The sequence below is a fragment of the Coregonus lavaretus genome (genome assembly GCF_964263955.1).
Source record: "Coregonus lavaretus genome assembly, chromosome: 22".
Taxonomy (NCBI): Eukaryota; Metazoa; Chordata; class Actinopteri; order Salmoniformes; family Salmonidae; genus Coregonus; species Coregonus lavaretus.
Genome location: NC_140009.1, coordinates 14,659,225 through 14,681,325, shown reverse-complemented (window position 1 = coordinate 14,681,325; position 22,101 = coordinate 14,659,225). Strand labels below are relative to the sequence as shown.

Sequence of the window (22,101 nt, the reverse complement as noted above, 5' to 3'; positions counted from 1 at the left end):
ATGACAATGTCAGGGTTAAAAAACAAAACAAGATGCAAGTTCTGTTTCACATTAAAAAACGTGGAACCAACTTGTCTGCTAGGCGGAGGAACTTGAGCTCTTGGGTCGCGCGCGCTGTGGAATGGGGACGGCTCACCCAATCCTCGACGACGTGGATCAACTGTATAAATCCTGCTCTATGTATCCTGTTATTATCCACCCCATCATAACAGTTTGTCTGGGGACCAAAAGTTGTTCTAGCATAGCTACATAGATTGAAAACCAAACCAAACCAAAGTCCAGGGTTATTGTCTAAACAAATAAAATACATTTTGTCCATAGCCTAGTTTTAACAGATGCTGTATTATTCAAACATAGGCCCGAGTGTATATTTATGATCATGCTAGTAAAAAAAAGTATGTATTATATCAATGAATTATACAAACAAAGATGTATGTCATATTAGTTAGAGCAGCAAATTAATGATTCAGTGATTAATTAATCATATCTACAAGGTAACCTGAATCAGATGACAGTTGAGTGGATTGTCTTTTTGCAGGTTAGGTTAATGATTTTCACAATGATAAATGCACTAATTTGTTTTGTTACGTTTGTTATCATAGATGGACCTACTGCAATTCATGCACAGGGTAGGGTTCAGGGCAGGTCTTTATTTTAGTGTAGGGTTCAGTGGAAAGTATGCCTCCCTCTGGTCACTTCAGTGTCCAGAAGATTGGATCATGCAAAGACTGTCTAGAAAACTTAATATAATGTTTTCAACCATGTTTGTTTTCAAGTATGCATATTCAATATGTAAATGTATGTTTGATCCTCTCTTGTTTTTTTGTTTTTTTCAAATCTTGAGTTTGAGGTTCCCTTGTGAGTGGTGGTGACATATCTACAGTAGCCTATTTGCTTTGTAGTTATCTTGAGCCAACGCCAAGCCAAGGGATGATAAGGTGCACAATTCATTTAGCTTCGATGTTGGGAGGGACTCACAGTTTTACAAAAGAACATCACTTATTAAATGGATTAGGGTAATCAGATTTCATCATTCATCATTAATCCTATTTACAGTTCTGTCAGTCAGTTGACTCAAGAGAGAAGTGGTGACTCAATAAAGGGTATGGGAGGCTGTTTTTTGCATTTTGCTGTTCACATTCTCTCTCTCTCTCTCTCTCTCTCTCTCTCTCACACGCACACACACACACGCACACACACACACACACACACACACACACACACACACACACACACACACACACACACACACACACACACACACACACACACACACACACACACACACACACACATGCACACACACACACACACACACAAACAAAGAAACAAATACAGTGGTGTAAAGTACTTAAGTAAAAATACTTTAAAGTACTATTTTTGGGGGTATCTGTAATTTACTATTTATATTTTTGACTACTTATATTACTCCAATATATTCCTAAAGAAAATATTTACTATTTACTCCCATACATCTTTTTTTAGTCCCATAGATCCCTGACACCCATAAGTACTCGTTACATTTCGAATGCTCAGGCAGGACAGCAATATGGTCATATTACACCCTTATCAATATAATGCGTTGTCGTCCTTACTGCCTTTAATCTGATCTGCATTTACTTGAACTTTTTACTTTTACTCAAGTAGGACAATTTAGTACTTTTTCCACCACTGTACTTAAGTACATTTGGAACCAGATACTTTTAGACTTTTACTCAAGTAGTATTTTACTGGGTGACTTTCACTTTTACTTAAGTCATTTTCTATTAAGGTATCTTTACTTTATGACAGTATGACAATGAAGTACGTTTTCCACCACTGCACACAGACACACACACACACACACACACACACACACACACACACACACACACACACACACAGAGAGAGAGATGTATTGTAGATAGAGATGTAGACCAGATAATTTCATAGGAAATGGCTACTAGCTGTCTTTAATAAAATAATAAAATGAATAGCCTCTTGCCCATACAGCTCAAACTAAATTGAATGCCATGTGATCTAAAGAAGTAGCGTTTTGAACAACTGCCATAGCCAATGTAGGTCTATTTTTTTTTTTTTCGGGATATATCGTTTCACTTGTGGACCAAGCAAATGGGCTGGGTTAACACTTATCCCCTCCTCTGTTGTCACAAGCTAAAACGTGCGCTTTAATTGGGTGGACCTTCCTGTCATTACTTGGGGCGTGGAACCTGTAAAAAGGGAACCTCGCAGCAGTAGACAGTAGTTGCATTTACCGGGCTGATTTATTGTGCTATGGGAAACACTGACGAGCTATTAACGATGTCAATTAAATACTGAGGATATTTACCCGGACACTATGGACATCAGCATTACAACTCTTGAAGATTCATCGCCTCTAAAAGCCGTATGACAGACACTCGCACAGGTAACCTGCAGAACGCTCAACAGCACGCGACTCTCCCACATCTGATGAGTCGAGGCCGGGATGCAAGGTTGGTGACATTCCGTCCGAATTGGAAACAGTTTTCTCGTTTATAATTAATTACAGCTCGGACCTAACAGCGATATGGAACGAAAATAAGCTATTGTGGGTATACCGATAAAAAAAAACTGTTCTCGTTTTGCTGTCTCGTCGGGGTTCAACCGTCCTATATATATATAGTCATTGGGTTCAACGTTTTCATTCGGAGCTAGCATCAGTCGGCTAGTTAGCATCATCAGCCAGCTTCCTCGCCTGTTCGAACGAGTAACGTTAGGCTCCAAACAAACTACCACTAATGTATTTACATTTTGAGTGGGAGCTAGTTATTATGTTTTCTCAACGGGTAGCTAGCTAACTAGATTGAAAACATGGTAAATTCTCAAGCCCTTGCTGATGTGAATCCTATCAGGCTACATTTTATTTCAGCCTGGTCTCATAGATTAGAGGTAACATGGTAAACGAAAATCCGGGATGCTCAAATTAGTACGTTATGTTTGGTATGGTTACATAAGAGGGAAGGTTACTTAAACCAAAAACGAAAGGAAGGGTGGGTGGTTGATCGGGCTGGATGGGTGGGCCTATAACGAAAGTCTAGCACCCCAAAGGTTGCGTGTTAGAATCTAATCACAGACCACGTTTACATGCACACAAGTATTCCGGATAAGGTCTTATTCGGGATCAGATGTTTACATGCACCTTTGATATCCCACTCATGAGTGTCCCTGTATCCATGAATAAACAGAATATTCCTAATTTAAATTCATATGGGTTAAATGGAATGGTATCTGAAACATGGACACTGACTGTAGGCCTACAACCTCTCACATGTAATATAATAACTCCTGCAGAATGTATTATGTATTTCTTCCAGTGAAATTATACAACAAAAATTAATTATGTTTCAGGAACAGGAGTGGAGAACTATATTTTTCTTTCAGCGTCTCTTGAGAAAATGCGAATGCGTGTGTAATGTGTTTATTTGACACTGTGTTATGCAAGCAGACAGTACACAACATGACCAAAAGTATGTGGACACCTGCTCGTCGAACATCTCATTCCAAGATCATGGACATTAATATGGAGTTGGTCCTAGCCCGAACCATGAAAAACGGCCCCAGACAATTATTCCTCGTCCACCAAACTTTACAGTTGGAACTATGCATTGGGACAGGTAGGGTTCTCCTGGAATCCGCCAAACCCAGAGTTGTCCATCTGATTGCCAGATGGTGAAGCGTGATTCATCATCCCAGAGAACACGTTGCCACCGCTCCATTTCAAGAAGCTCCCGACTAACATTTATTGTGCTGACGTTGCTTCCAGAGGCAGTTTGGAACTCTGTAGTGAGTGTTGCAACCGAGGACAGACGATTTTTACGAGCTACGTGCTTCAGCACTTGGCAGTCTCGTTCTGTGAGCTTTTGTGGCCTACCACTTCGTGCCTGAGCTGTTGTTGCTCCTAGACGTTTCCACTTCACAATAACAGCACTTACAGTTGACCGGGGCAGATCTAGCAGGGCAGAAATTTGACGACCTGACTTGTTGGAAAGGTGGCATCCTATGACTGTGCCACGTTGAAAGTCACTGAACTCTTCAGCAAGGCCATTCTACTGCCAATGCTTGTCTATGGAGATTGCATGGCTGTGTGCTCAATTTTATACACCTGTCAGCAACGAGTGTGGCTGAAATAGCCAAATCCACTAATTTGAAGGGGTGTCCACATACTTTTGTATGTACAGTGCATTCGGAAAGTATTCAGACCCCTTGACTTTTTCCACATTTTACGTAAGTATTCAGACCCTTTACATTGTTGAAGGACCTTTGGCAGCGATTACAGCCTAGAGTCTTCTTGGGTATGACGCTACAAGCTTGGCACACCTGTATTTGGGGAGTTTCTCTCATTCTTCTCTGCAGATCCTCACAAGCTCTGTCAGGTTGGATGGGGGAGTGTCGCTGCACAGCTATTTTCAGGTCTTTCCAGAGATGTTAGATTGGTTTCAAGTCCGGGCTCTGGCTGGGCCACTCAAGGACATTCAGAGACTTGTCCCGAAGCCACTCCTGCATTGTCTTGGCTATGTGCTTAGGGTCGTTGTCCTGTTGGAAGGTGAACCTTTGCCCCAGTCTGAGGCCCTGAGTGCTCTGGAGCAGGTTTTCATCAAGGATCTCTCTGTACTTTGCTCCGTTCATCTTTCCCTCGATCCTGACTAGTCTCCCAGTCACTGCCGCTGAAAAACATCCCCACAGCATGATGATGCTGCCACCACCATGCTTCACCGTAGGGATGGTGCCAGGTTTCCTCCAGACATAACACTTGGCATTCAGGCCAAAGAGTTCAATCTTGGTTTCATCAGACCAGAGAATCTTATTTCTCATGGTCAGAGTTCTTTAGGTGCCTTTTGGCAAACTCCAAGCGGGCTGTCATGTGCCTTTTTACTGAGGAGTGGCTTCCGTCTGGCCACTCTACCATAAAGGCCTGATTGGTGGAGTGCTGCAGAGATGGTGGTCCTTCTGGAAGGTTCTCTCATCTCCACAGAGGAACTCTGGTGCTCTGTCAGAGTGACCATCGGGTTCTTGGTTACGTCCCTGACCAAGGCCCTTCTCCCCCCGATTGCTCAGTTTGGCCGGGCGGCCAGTTCTAGGAAGAGTCATGGTGGTTCCAAACTTCTTCCATTTAAGAATGATAGAGGCCACTGTGTTCTTGGGGACCTTCAATGCTGCAGAAATGTTTTGGTACCCTTCCCCAGATATGTTCCTTCAACACAATCCTGTCTCGGAGCTCTATGGACAATTCCTTCGACCTCATGGCTTGGTTTATGCTCTGACATGTACTGTCAACTGTGGGACCTTATACAGACAGGTGTGTGTGCCTTTCCAAATGTCCAATCAATTGGATTTACCACAGGTGGACTCCAATCAAGTTGTAGAAACATCTCAAGGATTGTCAATGGAAACAGGATGCACCTGAGCAAAATTGTGAGTCTCATAGCAATGTGTGTGAATAGTTATGTAAATAAGGTATTTCTGTTTTTTTATATGTAAAAAATTAGGAAAACATTTCTAAACCTGTGGAAAAAGTCAAGGGGTCTGAATACTTTTGCTAGTTATTCCTATGTCAGTATGACAGAGCCAGGAAGCAGAAATCGAGATTTAGTTTAGCGCTAGCTAGTTATGTCTTTTGAGAAATAAACCTTGCAAGTCCATGTTTGTTTTCCGCTTCCACTCCTTTTAAATCTTTCAACACTCTTTTTTTGCTTTCGTTTAGATTGGATGTGCAGACTGACATCATTCCGTTGATACCCCCATGCTGAAGAATTGCGTCACCGGGCGGGCGCTGCAGTTATTCGGCTCGCGTCGGGAGTAGCCATGGTAATCATCTGGAAACGTTAATGATTCAACAGTTAAATCGCCATGGAATCAGGTGCCGAGCCCGATGGATTTAAATACCCATCTCTTCCCAATTCACAATGTGAACTCAACATAAATATTTATGAGACCATCAGTGACGGAAACGTCAATAATATGGACACTTCGACAGTCGTGAGAGGTGGAAGCGACCCTAGTGCGTATCCTCCATCGAATTATCAGCGGATCGTGCGCCAAAGATTCATCAGGAGAAGTTTGTGGTTCTCAGACTCTGATGAGCAGGCCTTTGAGGTGCCAGAATGTGACAACAGGAGTAAAATCCGCAACATAAGCCTGCGCACGATAGTTGACAGGACACGGGGGGCACGGTTGGTGCCACAGGAGGGCTCCATTCCCGAGAGTCAAGGGGGGAAGAAAGACAGCGCCACAGAGAGCGCCAGTGCTGATGAGGACAAGGAGAAAGCTGGGGATAAATTGACTGTTACATCCACCGACGGCAGTAAAAACGCTGTCAGAACTGCTAGTGAAGAGAACGAGGAAGAGGCCGAGATGAAAGCTGTTTCCACGTCCCCTGGGGGACGGTTTCTCAAGTTCGATATCGAGCTCGGGAGAGGGTCCTTCAAGACTGTCTATAAAGGTCTGGATACCGACACCTGGGTGGAAGTTGCCTGGTGTGAACTTCAGGTAAGATGCTGCACTTTTTTGACCAGAAAGTGTCCTGATGCTCAAGCACTTCACTGCAGTTTATGTTGTGAAAAGAAGGCCTATTCGATCTGCTCAACCTTTTTATAGTAATGTAGCTAAGGGTTTAATTTGGACAACTGTAAAATGGGCAGTTTCAACACTTCAGTCTGATGTTTTTCCTAAAGGTCTGCTATGAAATATCATCACAGATTAAGTGTCAACATACCTCTCTATGTGAGTGAGTCCTCTGGATCTCTCTGATGGGTGTCCTACTCGACTGGTCGGTTTCCCTGAGTGATATCCATTAGAGGGCTGATGCATGGCTCTCACAGTCCTCTCTCTTATGCTGTCAGTGAACGTTCATACTTCATGACAGCATAATGGTGATGTCTACGGGGAGCTGTCAATCAGCTAGACTACTATAGGGAATGGGAATCTACTAAATTGTAAATGGGTTTCCACTAAATTTTAAATGATTTAGGCATGTAGGATTGACAAGCATTTGTCACTGCCATTGACCGAGAGAGGCCTTTGTAGGCTACAGTGACCCTACTCTTAGGGTCTTATTGAAACAAGGAGAGACTATAACTGGTCTAAGTGTGTGTTACAGACACTGGAAAATCACCAACTTAGACCTTGCATAGGTATTACCTAATTATTTCCGACCTCAAAGTCTGCAGCACGGGATTATCACTCCTTCTCTCTCACCGGAAGCGTAGTCTTAAATGAACGACAGTCAGTAACCATGACTAGTCTCCTCATGGACCTAGTGGCACTAGTGCAGACACAAAGAAACCCATATACAAATAGGCTATCCAGCACCTAGGCACGTATGTGATTACAATTTCATATAACACTAAAATAAGAATTTCCTGACCTTGTCACAATATTGGGCTATATTTAAGCAGTCAGACACTATACGGTAGAGTGCCTGTTTAGAGTTTGTCCCAGCAATATGCAGATGAGGTAAAGTCCCCTGCTGTGCAACAGGAGGGCTGCTGACAGGAAGCAGCTGAAACGTGCTGATGCATGCTGGGAGCGGTGTGGTGGCCCCGTGGCCTTGATAGAGCTCTTTCAGCCCAGGCTACCGTGTGTGTGTGTTTTGAAAGAAAGGAAGGGGAAGAGAATGTTGCTTGCTTGGCCTAACTCATGGGATCATGAAAAGTTATCCCAGCAGTGAGTCTCAGGAGTGAAGCTGTATGTCTCCCTCCTATTCAGCATTGTTCAAGCGATGTCATGATGACATGCTTGGCCCTGAGAGACACAGATTAGTATTTTCACTGGGATGATGATGCCATGTAGGTGATCATGGAATAGAGGAATCCAATATCTCCTCAAGCAAGGAAAGTATGACCCATAATTGGACACAGGATGAGGAGAGGATGTGGAACAGGAAATCATTCATTCTATAGCCTACTGTTCCCAATAGACCTGTGCAAACACTCCCTCTAGTGGACAGTTGTTTGCTATAATAACAACAACCAATCACCATTCAACAGGCCATTTTCCCGCAACCATTTTCTTTCTCATTGCTCTCTATGTAGGCCTATTGTACTGTCGGTTTTAACAGATCGTTCCTCACAAATGGCATTGTTGACAGAAATGCTGCCCTGATCAATGGTTTTCATCAGAATGCTGATGCTTTCTGGTTCTTCCCTAGGACTTTTAGCATAGTTGATCAGAAACATTGATTAGAGCTCAAGGTGGCCCCATTGATAGAGTCACATGTTGGTGCCTTAAGTAATTGATTAGGAATGGTAGTGTTTTCACCGTTATTGGCCAATCAGATAGTGGTCTACAAGTGAGTGGTCAGGTGTAACTCCATATGGTTATGGTAATTTCAGGTAGTCAAGTGGACTGGCTCATAATATTCCACTGTGGATTTGACCATATAGCCTTTCTTTTGGGGCTTCAGGTACCTTACTTTGGATGTTGTTCCTCTGGCCAACACTCTGGCTTTGCTCATCATCATTATGATTCTGCCATCATGGACATGTCTGACATTCATATGATTGGCTATGAGATTTAACATGCATCATATAGGACAGAGGTACTCAACTCTTACCCTACGAGGTCCGGAGCCTGCTGGTTTTACCTGATAATTAATTGCACACGCCCGGTGTCTGAGATCTAAATCAGTTCCTGATTAGAGGGGCACAATGAAAAAATGCAGTGGAACTGGCTTCGAGGTCCAGAGTTGAGTTTGAGGGCTATAGGACCGAATGTGGGTGGATGTTTCTGTGTGTAATCTAATTACGGACAGGCATGTGAGAATGAACATAGATCCACTTAGCTAGTAATGACTGTATTGCAGTACAGTCTAAGTGAGATTCAGCAGCATGTACAGTAATGTGTAGTAATGCTGTCTGTTGGGTACTAGGGATGAAAGGGCCCTAATGGCCTATAAAGGCCCTCATTTACAGCTCACTGTCTGAAGGGCCCAGCCAAGCCTCTGGAGTATAATGAGAAAAAATGCCCTCTACCCCGCCATCACCCCGACGCCTCATTCACCCTCAACAGCAGTGCATGGTAGGCTCAGCTGCTGTGCACGTTAATCAGAGTGTGCACATTTTGCCCTCAGCCGGGCACGTGGGTGGTGCCAGTGTGGTGCTGTGTGAATGTTGCTGGAGCGTTTCTTGTTTAGCAGAGAAAGAAGGATCGAAAGAGAGGGGAATGTGTCTCTGTGATTTTCCACTGTTTCCCTCCCGGTCACGTGGCCCTTCTGCCTGGAAGTTTAATCTGGTCCGGTGCTATCTCTCTCTCTCTCTGTCTCTCTCTCTCTTGGTCTTTTTCCCTCTGCTCCGGCTTCCTCTATTGCTCTTTCTCTTGCTCTCCCTCCCTCCGTCTCTCTTCTCTTCTCTCAAGCTTGTCTCTCTTGCTTACTCAGTCTCTGCCTCTTTCTGTCTACATCTCTCTGTTTGCCCTGGCACCATTCAGATGGCACTGGCTGAGGGACGGATGCTAATCTGTGTGCAGAGAGGAAGGGAGAAATTCCATTGTCTCACGCACATGTATGTGTAACTGATAGGTACACACACTACATGTTCATGTTTTTAAATGTATGTCAATTGTAAAGTCTGTCTGTAACGTCTTTTTCATTATGTGTCGGACCCCAGTAAGACTAGCTGTCGCCATTGGTGTCGGCTAATGGGGATCCAAAAAAATTAAAAAAATTAACACCAATGCACACTGGTTCTACTCGGCTACTAATCATCAAGGTCTACTGTCTCTCTGTCACTCAAACTCTTGGAAGTTCTTTGGTTCTGACTCACACTTGTAGCTCAGTTCTGTTTTAAGATGGTGCATAATCAGGTCTCGCACACATACAGAGAGTTGAGTGTGCGCTGGTATTTGGCAGGGTGCATGCTGCTCTGCAGATAAAATCTGCTGTTGTGCTTCTGATTGCAGTGATTGTGCTGACACCATGGCAGAGGAATGAAGCTTGCTCCTGCTGAGCGTGGGCTGTGATACGGACAGTAACTGCACACCCCTCTGTAACCAGTTCTACTGGGCGTTGAGAATACTCTGACCAAAAGTCTCTTGACTTCCTGTTTTGGATTGAGGCCTATTGTTAAAGCACAGTGCTGTCAAAAATGTGTTTTATATATATTTCCACACTGAGGTTGGAATAATATTGTGAAAGTGATGGTAATGCCCTGTTAGTGTAAGCTGTTTGAAAATGCGAGCCATGGTGAGGTGGGCCAAGCCCGTTACAGGTGGTCTGTTATTGGCTAAAGCACATACAGTACCTGATCTGGGAGCAGGCTATGCTCGGGGGTAGCGGTAGTTAGAATGTGTGAACTGTGACCAAGGCACAAAGGCAGTGTGTGAACTTTAGGAAAGGCCTTGACTAGTCCATGACATAGGGTTCATTCTTGTCATAGCCTGTAGGTTTGAGATGGTGAAACCAACACTGTGACAAAGCCTAGCAGGTGTAAAGAAATGGTAGGCCTAGTCACTGACAGAGGTTTTCTTAGTGGGCCTAATTTCTGAGTTCTTGGCAGATTTTTATTTTTGCTTGACATCATGGGAAAATCAAGAGGCACTGAGTTTGAAGGTAGGCCTTGAAATACATCCACATGTACACCTCCAATTGACTCAAATGATGTCCATTAGCCTACCAGAAGCTTCTAATGCCATGACATCATTTTCTGGAATTTTCCAAGCTGTTTAAAGGCACAGTCAACTTAGTGTATGTAAACTTCTGACCCACTGGAATTGTGATCCAGTGAATTATAAGTGAAGTAATCTGTCTGTAAACAATTATTGGAAAAATTACTTGTGTCATGCACAAAGTAGATGTCCTAACCGACTTGCCAAAACTATAGTTTATTAACAAGACTTTTGTGGAGTGGTTGGAAAAATGAGTTTTAATAACTCCAACTGTATCTGTAAGGTCCTCAAGACTAGGGAGGTTTTTCAATGCCTCACAAAGAAGAGCACCTATTGGTAGATGGGTAAAAATAAAAGAAGCAGACATTGAATATCCCTTTGAGCATGGTGAAGTTATTAATTAGTTAAGATACAGGCGTCCTTCCTAACTCAGTTACCGGAGAGGAAGGAAACCGCTCAGGGATTTCACCATGAGGCCAATGGTGACTTTAAAACAGTTAGTTTTTTCCTATCACAGCCATTAAACTGAGGATGGACCGAAACATTTTAGTGACTCCACAATGCTAATCTAATTGACAGAGTGAAAAGGAAGCCTGTACAGAATAAAAATATTCCAAAACATGCATCCTGTTTGCAATAAGGCAGTAAAGTAATACTGCAAAAAATGTGGCAAAGCAATTCACTTTTTGTCCTGTTATGTTTGGGGTACATGCAACACATTACTGAGTACCACTCTCCATAATTTCAATCGTGGTGGCTGCATTATGTTATGGGTGTGCTTGTCATCGGTAAGGACTAGGGAGTTTTTTAGGATAAAAAGAAACTGAATAGAGCTAAGCACAGGCAAAATCCTAGAGGAAAACCTGGTTCAGTCTGCTTTCCCAACAGACGCTGGGAGACATTCACCTTTCAGCAGGACAATAACCTAAAACACAAGGCCAAATATATACAGTGGCTTGCGAAAGTATTCACCCCCCTTGGCATTTTTTCCTATTTTGTTGCCTTACAACCTGGAATTAAAATGGATTTTTTGGGGGGGGTTGTATAATTTGATTTACACAACATGCCTACCACTTTGAAAATGCTAAATATTTTTTATTGTGAAACAAATAAGAAATAAGATGACAAAAAACAGAACTTGAGCGTGCATAACTATTCACCCCCCCCCCCCCAGTACATATGCACACACCACTTTTCCATTATTAATTTTTTTGAATGTTTTGAAAGTTATTTTTTTCACTTCACCAATTTGGACTATTTTGTGTATGTCCATTACATGACATCCAAATAAACATCCATTTAAATTACAGATTTTAATGCAACAAAATAGGACAAAACGCCAAGGGGGATGAATACTTTTGCAAGGCACTGTACACTGGAGTTGCTTACCAAGACTACATTGAATGTTCCTGAGTGGCCTAGTTACAGTTATGACTTAAATCGTCTTGAATTTATGGCAAGACTTAAAAAATGTCTGTCTAGCAATGATCAACAACCAACTTGACAGAGCTTGAAGAATTTTAAAAATAAAAATGTGCAGTTATTGTACAATCCAGGTGTGCAAAGCTCAGATACTTACAGAAAAACTCACAGCTGTAATCGCTGTCAAAGGTGATTCTAACATGTATTGACTCAGAGGTGTGAATACTTATGTTTTCCCAACTACCGGTCGTTTTTAATTGGGTGATTTCATAAAGGCCATTCAGGGTAATCACAAATATTTAGCTGAAACCTCAAATTAAAAGCGGGGGTTGGGGGCAACAGAGTTGGGCTGTTCATGAATTGTGTGTGTGTGTGTTAGACTGTTGTTGAGTCAAGCCACTCTCTCTGGCTCTGTGCCGCTTCAATGCAGCGGGCAATAAAACTGTAGAGGGGGAGGGAAAAGGGGAGAGTTAGACTTCGGTTCAGCTCAGGACAGGTCCCCAAAGCCCCAGTAGTGCTCTGACACCCTCAGACCAGGAGGACGGTGTCAGGCAATCGTCCTGACTCCTGAATAATGGCTCCCTTTTCCTTGTCTCTTTTCTGTCATAAAGGCTTCAGGATCTGAAAGGTCTTGACAGACGCTGACTCTACTGTGAAAAACTTTCCAGACCATATTGGTACTATAATTGGACGCAAGCTTTGTCTCAAAGATGACTGACCTGGAAGTGGTGTCCAAGAGCTCTGTGTGCCCCCTGTCATACTGTCTGGTTGTCACTAGTTTGACTGATTTTTCAGATGATTGATATTCACTTTGTAGGCCGAGTATCCTCCTACCTGAGAGATGAGCTGACCCTGAACATATGGCTTTCTCTTAGCTCCAACTAAGTCTGCATCACTGGGTTTCATGGTACCTCTGTTATTCCCTGTTAACTATCTTGTTGTGTGTTTATCTGTGAGTGTGTTTGGTTAACGTTTAGGATGTCACCACCAGCTGTTTGGCTGGTGGGACATGCTGTGATGTACGGCTGTACACATCCAGATATCTGGCTCATGTACTCCCGCTGTCTGGTGGCTTGGCAGTGGGCTTTGTGTTGCTGGTGTTGTGTTACTCCAGTGTGGAGCCTGGAGCTCTTTTTAAAGGAACCTGAGCTGGCTGCTGAGAACCATGGAGAAACAACAGAACCCCATGGGCAGGTTCATTTGCCCCTGTCAATTATTGGTTCAGTCATCTACAGAACTCTGGTCTCCCCGCCCCATCAGTAGTTAACCCTTTGAGGTGGGTGCATAACGCTGTTCCTTTCTAAATAGGCACATGTGGCTTGCCCAGTGTGCCAGGGATGAGAAGTATCACCTAGGACCAATGGAATTGTTCAGAAAGGGGGTTAACTGTCCAAGTGCCCGGCTGCTGCTCAGCAGAAGAGCAGTGGAGAGGGTGGGAGTGGAGCAGGCTAATTTGGTTCTCTGAGGCCTGCTGCCCTCTTGTCCACTGGCTCTAATCCTCCCATAGTGGATGGAGAGGAAGCCTCTGGCCTGTTCTGTACTGTAGAGAGACTGGCCGCCTGGGGATCTGATCGGCCCTCTTCTCTGATCATGTCAGAACAGCACTGATGGAAACATGGCTCTTCTCCTCTAGGCCACATGACCCCGTTGTCCTCAGCTTTGTGTATTACCAGTCTTTTTTCACTCTCTGTTATGCTCCCTCATTCTCGCTGTCTGTCACAAGCACTGTAAGCTGTCAGACTCCATCTCTTTCTCTCTGACACACACAGATCTAATCAGGCAGAATTTCCCCGACCCTGTCGTTGCCGGGCCCATTACATAAGCAGCATTAGTTTGGGGAGGAAGGGGGGGGGAAAGCTTATTATCACCAATATTCAGCTGTGTGTCAAAGGCGGTACTTTTTCGCCAGCCTCCACATTTAGTCTGTGACTGGAAAGAAGCTTATTGGGAGGGCTGTGTCGTAGTCCAGGCTATACACACTTTCTCCATGACCCCTCACACACACCGTTTACACACACATCCGGTAGATTAGCTGGCATGTCATTGGACTGATGCCAAGCGGTCAGTACGTCATTGGACTGACAATGGTTAGTGTTTTTATCAGTATTTAGGCTCAGGTTAGTTTTCTAAATGTGTGTGTGTGTGTACTGCATCTGTCCATCTTTCCTAATTTGAAAGGACTGATGTGCCATTATGCATGTTTGGATGTGCACACTCCTCCTCTCCTCCTGGCCTTTCACTGTTGCTGCAGTCAGTCTCACCATCTCACCCCCGACTTTAATAATTCACAGCGCCACCCTGGATGCCAGTGTGCCAATTATAAAGGAGCCCTCAGCCCAGCTCCACTGAAACAGATAACAGGTACGCTGTTGTTGGCCAAAACTTTCTGCACTGGATGACTGATGGGACAGAACGCAGGGGCGGGTGTCTGCTTAATATATTATATGACTGGACAGCTACTAATCCCACTGAATGTTTAGTGTATTACCTTTTCAGGAATTTGTATTGTCTGTCTACTTGTTAAATGTGTGTAATGTCTAAATGTAATTGTTTGTAATGTCTTTTAAGTTCTGTGTTGGACCCTAGGAAGATTAGTTGAAGTTATGGCGTCAGCTAATGGACATCCTAATAAAAATTCGAATTACTCATAGCTGCTCCAGGAGTAGGCCTACCACTCTAAGAACTGGTCTGAGCTCAGATTTAGTATAGCCTAGCTACGGTGTTCATAGAGTATAGCTGTGTCACTGCATGTTTTGTCAGTGTCAATTATGTCATTAAACCATTTCCTCTTTTCAAAGCAATCTCTCAATCTCAAATTATAACAATATTGACTCCCATGCAGCGTTTTGTGAAGTGCTCCAGTGTGTTTTATGACACTATGACCGGGGGAGTGTATACTCCCTAATCACAGATGCAGCTAATCTCTTCCCATGGTTAAAGCGGGATCAGGCTGGAGGAAGACGGGGTTAATTGGGGGTTAAGAGCAAACAATGAACAGAGCTTAAGCCCTATGATCATTAAGGGTAAAGGCCATGTAAGGTATTGATGTTGGGATGTGTAATAAGCTTGTGTCCTAATAGTCAAGTGGCAGTGGCTTCCTTTCCTTGTCCCCTTTCCTTCATATCTGATGCACTTACCTGATGGCACAGATGTTATTCCCCAGTCTTGTTATCTGTGCCATCAATTGTTTTGAAAATAGTTTGAATAGGTTAGAACATATTCAGATTGTGATTTCTGTCTCAACTGTTGTGCAAATCTATCCTCATTCCTCTCTTTAACATGAACAGAGATTCTTCACATTTCCGGTGTGGAATTAAGTACATCTTGATAAATAAAGTACTTGTTGTCTTTTATTGCCTTCACAGAGCAATTGGTGTGTGTGACTGTGTTTGTTAAGCGGTGAGCACGGTTAAAGGTGTGGGGCTGTGCTTTAATACACAACCCACGTTTTTCCAGCAGCCCCATAGCAGGATTCATTAAGGTCATTCTGCCACAGCAAGCCATCCATCACTGCATGTGTGTGTGCGCATGCGAATGCGTCATCTGAACATCGTGTGGATATCTTTCCGACTATGGATCCTCGAGCGAGATGGCCCAGGCCCACCCCTGACTGAGTCCACCCCCACCGACAGCCCTTTCCCTGGGTTAGTCATGCACCTCATGAGTGGCGCAGTGGTCTAAGGCACTGCATCGCAGTGCTAGCTGTGCCATTAGAGATCCTGGTTCGAATCCAGGCTCTGTCGTAGCCGGCTGTGACCGGGAGACCCATGGGGCGGCGCACAATTGGCCCAGCGTCGTCCAGGGTAGGGGAGGGAATGGCCGGCAGGGATGTAGCTCAGTTGGTAGAGCATGGCGTTTGCAACGCCAGGGTTGTGGGTTCGATTCCCACGGGGGGCCAGTATGAAAAATAAATAATGTATGCACTCACTAACTGTAAGTCGCTCTGGATAAGAGCGTCTGCTAAATGACTAAAATGTAAATGTAAATGACTATCAATGGCTGGATAGGGCTGGATAACCCTGACTGCCTGCCACTAACCCCGTTAGGCCCTGCAATGATGCTTTAGTTTATTCCTTCCTGCCCTCTTCTGCTTTGGTTCAGTTCAATTGATTTAAGTAAGACTTCATTTATCCAGCTATGTCCTGGGCTAAGCAGTGCAAATGTGATACATTAACATTTTGTAGGTTACATGCATGAATATTGGCATTGGCAATTGAAGGCAAATTGGCTTTTTGTTGTTCAGGTCCTCAAAGAAACAAAATAGCTTTTACCATCCATTCAGTGGTGGAAAAATCCCTTTGGTCTTGGTAACCTTAGGAAAACTAATGACCGCTGGAAAGATCTGTGGTGTGTTTTTGTGTACTGTTCTCGAACAGAAAGCCTGGGAGACCACTGGAAGGGTTACGGTTTTCACATGAGGACTGGTTCTCATGGATCTTTAGAACGTCTCTCGTTCCAGCATCCCCTCTGTGTGTCTGTGTAGTTCCAGTTTCTCTAATCTTTACGTGACTCGGATAGGTCACTAATAATTGCTTCCTCTGTCATGCTGCTCAAGTGATACATCAGGTGATCTTTTCATGTTTGCCGCTACAATTCTGAACTTTTGTTCGTGAATAGGCCATATTATGTATCTCAATGTGTAGTGACCCAGCCATGCCTGTCTCAAGGCACAGCCTGTGTTTTGGTGGTCATAAGACTTCAGTAGGAACTGAACTTTATCCAGTCGGACAATCATCGGAATTGTTACACATTAAGCACTGGACATTGGCCTGGTTAAGCTGGTGGTGATGATTAGTTTTAAGGCATTATGTCAGGGCTCTGGAGTTGTAAGAGTTCTACTGGTAGTATTCCAATGTTTCACCTACTTCTGCACTTCTGAGATGCGAGGTGAGATTGTTTCATGAATGAGAACAATCGCGCCTACAATCTTGTACGAATAGAGTTAAACATACAGCCTGTAGTCGGAGGCGACAGAGAGGAACACTGCTTTATGGATTACCTCCTGCTAATGTCACAATACATTTTTCTGAGAGGGAGCATGGCCCGATGGGATGGCTCTGTGTGCCTTCAACTCTGCCTGGCTCGCTCTGGGCTACTCTATACAGCCTGTTCTAGAAGATAGCTACATTAGCTGGGTCTCTCTCCACACACACACACACGTCATCTCCAAAACAGACCCGTTTAGATACACTATTATTGCACACAGTGAGTCCATGCAATTTATTATGTTTTTTTTTATCTCCTGAACTTTAGGCTTTCCTAGGCTTTCCTTAACAAAAGGGTTGAATACTTATTGACATTTCAGCTTTTCATTTTTTTATTAATTTGTGTGAATTTCTAAAAACATAATTCCACTTTGACATTATGGGGTATTGTTTTTAAGTAGGCTAGTGACACAAAATCTCAATTGAATCCAGTTTAAATTCAGGCTGTAACACAACAAAATGTGAAAAAAGTAAAGGGGTGTGAATACTTTCTGAAGACACTATTGCTTTCATGTTTTTGTGTGTGTCATGCAGTTTATTTATATTCCCATGCTGTGCACAACACCTCTGAGCCTGCACATGAATTATGCAGGAGCTGCTGGAAGGGAAAGGGGAGGGGGGAGGAGAGGAAATGAGGGAGAGGATGGGGGGGAAAGAGGGAGGAGATGGGGAACACAGAGGGTGGGTGGACTTTTAGGACCTGTCAGGAAGGGTATGACTGTGAAACTAGAGAAGGGTTTGGGGGGGGGGGGTGTGTGAGAGGGGAAAGGAGGGGGAGAAAGGAAAGTAGGTAGAGGGAGGGAGAAGGAGGGGGGGTATAGTCTAAAGGGAGGGATCCTCCTGTGTAGCAGCATTTGGGGACAGCCCAACTCAGCCCTGCCTGCTGCCGACTACCATAGCACAACACAGCTCAGCTCAGCCTCTCTGCAGCTGTGAATTATTTATTGGACTTCAGAGGAGTGCAGTGAAAAATCCCCCCTCACCCTCCCAATCCCCTGTTCCCCAAAACACTTTGGACTATAAAATATTGGACTATATTGTGCCTTCCTGTATTGTACTTATGCTAAAATGTTTATTCTATTCTACTGAGCCATATACTTTAGGTTCATATTATCTTTTATTTCTTATTGTTGCATTTTTCGGAGGAACCTGCAAGTAAGCATTTCTTTGGACGGTGTATATCGTGTGTATCCCATACATACGACTAATAACTTGACACACACTCCATCACCAGATCAAATCAAATTGTATTTGTCGCATGTACCGAATACAACAGGTGTAGACCTTACAGTGAAATGCTTACAAGCCCTTAACCAACAATGCAGTTTTAAGAAAAATATGTGTTAAGTAAAAAAGAGAACTTAAAAATAATTAAAGAGCAGCAGTAAAATAAGAGTAGCGAGGCTATATACAAGGGGTACCAGTACAGAGTCAATGTGCGGGGGCACAGGTTAGTCGAGGTAATTGAGGTAATATGTACATGTAGGTAGTCACCTCCCCCTCATTGCACGTTATATTGCATCTATTCGGCCTACTAAAATACCCTCTGGTTTTCTCACTCACACACAGCCTCTGTTTTTCACTTTGTTTTACTAGTCTTGCGCTCACTCATTGAATTCCTCATCTCTGTTCTCACTCTCTCCAATTTCCAATCAGTAGGTTGAATAATTGAATGGATTTTGATCTCTGGGTTTTATGTTCATCAGATCCTATCGTTAATGGCGTCGGCTTCTCTGTGTGGCGCTGGGTTGGATGACTACTCTCACTGTGTGTGTGTGTGTGTGTTATATAAGCCTCAGCGCCTGGGGTTTTCTAAAGGAAAAGCAAAGCATCACACTAAGGAACCCATCAGAGCTACTGAGATAATGATGCTTCTTTTTCTGTGGTCAGCAAATGGAGGGATGGGGAAGAATGGATAGAGAGAACAGAAAGGGATGGAGAAGATGAGGGGGGGCTGAGGTGATGGGAGCAGGAAGGAGTGATTGATGAAAATGGGGGAGCAGGGAAGGAAATGGTTTGAAGAGGTGGAGGGAGGGGTGGGGAGAAGAGACTAGGGGGGTGGGCGAAAGAGGGAAGAGATTGATCGATTAATCTTTTCTCACCCTTGCAGTGTGATGTGGGATGCATCTGCCTGTGTGCATTTGTGTCCTCCCAGGGGCAATCCCAAGACTGTAGAATGTATGAATGGTGATACTGTTACAGACCTACAGTGGGGAGAACAAGTATTTGATACACTGCCGATTTTGCAGGTTTTCCTACTTACAAAGCATGTAGAGGTCTGTAATTTTTATCATAGGTACACTTCAACTGTGAGAGACGGATACTAAAACAAAAATCCAGAAAATCACATTGTATGATTTTTAAGTAATTAATTTGCATTTTATTGCATGACAAAAGTATGATACATCAGAAAAGCAGAACTTAATATTTTGTACAGAAACCTTTGTTTGGAATTACAGAGATCATACGTTTCCTGTAGGTCTTAACCAGGTTTGCACACACTGCAGCAGGGATTTTGGCTCACTCGTCCATACAGACCTTCTCCAGATCCTTCAGGTTTCGGGGCTGTCGCTGGGCAATACGGACTTTCAGCTCCCTCCAAATATTTTCTATTGGGTTCAGGTCTGGAGACTGGCTAGGCCACTCCAGGACCTTGAGATGCTTTTTACGGAGCCACTCCTTAGTTGCCCTGGCTGTGTGTTTCGGGTCGTTGTCATGCTGGAAGACCCAGCCACGACCCATCTTCAATGCTCTTACTGAGGGAAAGAGGTTGTTGGCCAAGATCTCGCGATACATGGCCCCATCCATCCTCCCCTCAATACGGTGCAGTCGTCCTGTCCCCTTTGCAGAAAAGCATCCCCAAATAATGATGTTTCCACCTCCATGCTTCACGGTTGGGATGGTGTTGTTGGGGTTGTACTCATCCTTCTTCCTCCAATCACGGCGAGTGGAGTTTAGACCAAAAAGCTCTATTTTTGTCTCATCAGACCACATTACCTTCTCCCATTCCTCCTCTGGATCATCCAGATGGTCATTGGCAAACTTCAGACGGGCCTGGACATGCGCTGGCTTGAGCAGGGGGACCTTGCGTGCGCTGCAGGATTTTAATCCATGACGGCGTAGTGTGTTACTAATGGTTTTCTTTGAGACTGTGGTCCCAGCTCTCTTCAGGTCATTGACCAGGTCCTGCCGTGTAGTTCTGGGCTGATCCTTCACCTTCCTCATGATCATTGATGCCCCATGAGGTGAGATCTTGCATGGAGCCCCAGACCGAGGGTGATTGACCGTCATCTTGAACTTCTTCCATTTTCTAATAATTGCGCCAACAGTTGTTGCCTTCTCACCAAGCTGCTTGCCTATTGTCCTGTAGCCCATCCAAGCCTTGTGCAGGTCTACAATTGTATCTCTGATGTCCTTACACAGCTCTCTGGTCTTGGCCATTGTGGAGAGGTTGGAGTCTGTTTGATTGAGTGTGTGGACAGGTGTCTTTTATACAGGTAACGAGTTCAAACAGGTGCAGTTAATACAGGTAATGAGTGGAGAACAGGAAGGCTTCTTAAAGGAAAAACTAACAGGTCTGTGAGAGCCGGAATTTTTACTGGTTGGTAGGTGATCAAATACTTATGTCATGCAATAAATTACTTAAAAATCATACAATGTGATTTTCTGGATTTTTGTTTTAGATTCCGTCTTTCACAGTTGAAGTGTACCTATGATAAAAATTACAGACCTCTACATGCTTTGTAAGTAGGAAAACCTGCAAAATCGGCAGTGTATCAAATACTTGTTCTCCCCACTGTATATCCATCCTGCCCTGCCTTTAGAAAGTTTTTGAAAGCCAAGTTAACAAACAGATCACCGACCATTTCGAATCCCACTGTACCTTCTCCGCTATGCAATCCGGTTTCCGAGCTGGTCATGGGTGCACCTCAGCCACGCTCAAGGTCCTAAACGATATTATAACCGCGATCGATAATAGACAGTGCTGTGCAGCCGTCTTCATCTACCTGGCCAAGGCTTTCGACTCTGTCAACCACCGCATTCTTATTGGCAGACTAAATAGCCTTGGTTTCTCAAATGTCTGCCTTGCCTGGTTCACCAACTACTTCTCAGATAGATTTCAATGTGTCAAATCGGAGGGCCTGTTGTCTGGACCAATGGCAGTCTCTATGGGGGTGCCACAGGGTTCAATTCTCGGGCCGACTCTTTTCTCTGTGTATATCAATGTCGCTCTTGCTGCTGGTGACTCTCAGATCCACCTCTACGCAGACGACACCATTTTGTATACATCTGGCCCTTCATTGGACACTGTGTTAACAAACCTCCAAACGAGCTTCAATGCCATACAACACTCCTTCCGTAGCCTCCAACTGCTCTTAAACACTAGTAAAACTAAATGCATGCTCTTCAATCGAACGCTGCTGGCACCCGCCCACCCACCCGACTAGAATCACTACTCTCGGCGGGTCTGACCTAGATTATGTGGACAACTACAAATACCTAGGTGTCTGGTTAGACTGTAAACTCTCCTTCCAGACTCACATTAAGCATCTCCAATCCAAAGTTAAATCTAGAATCGGCTTCCTATTTCACAACAAAGCCTCCTTCACTCATGCTGCCAAACATGCCCTCGTTAAACTGACTATCCTACCGATCCTTGACTTCGGCGATGTCATTTACAAAATAGCCTCCAACACTCTACTCAGCAAATTGGATGTAGTCTATCACAGTGCCATCCGTTTTGTCACCAAAGCCCCATATACTACCCACCACTGTGACCTGTACGCTCTTGTTGGCTGGTCCTCACTACATATTCGTCGCCAAACCCACTGGCTCCAGGTCATCTATAAATCACTGCTAGGCAAATCCCCGCCTTATCTTAGCTCATTGGTCACCATAGCAACACCCATCCATAGTATGCGCTCCAGCAGGTATATCTCACTGGTCATCCCCAAAGCAAACACCTCCTTTGGTCGCCATTCCTTCCAGTTCTCTGCTGCAAATGACTGGAACGAATTGCAAAAATCTCTGAAGCTGGAGACTCTTATCTCCCTCACTAACTTTAAGCATCAGT

At 44.1% G+C, this 22,101-nt stretch overlaps 1 protein-coding gene across 1 annotated transcript in view; it reads left to right on the top strand.

Moving 5' to 3' along the window:
* Positions 1-2,268: 2,268 nt before the first annotated feature.
* LOC311149749 (serine/threonine-protein kinase WNK2-like) overlaps positions 2,269-22,101 on the top strand; it is a 68,978-nt gene continuing 49,145 nt past the window's right edge. Inside the window, exons 1-2 of the mRNA XM_084186961.1 lie at positions 2,269-2,474; positions 5,723-6,507. Of these exons, the coding sequence (XP_084043087.1) occupies positions 5,869-6,507 (639 nt within the window). The 5' untranslated portion in view covers positions 2,269-2,474; positions 5,723-5,868. The remainder of the gene's footprint in view (positions 2,475-5,722; positions 6,508-22,101) is intronic.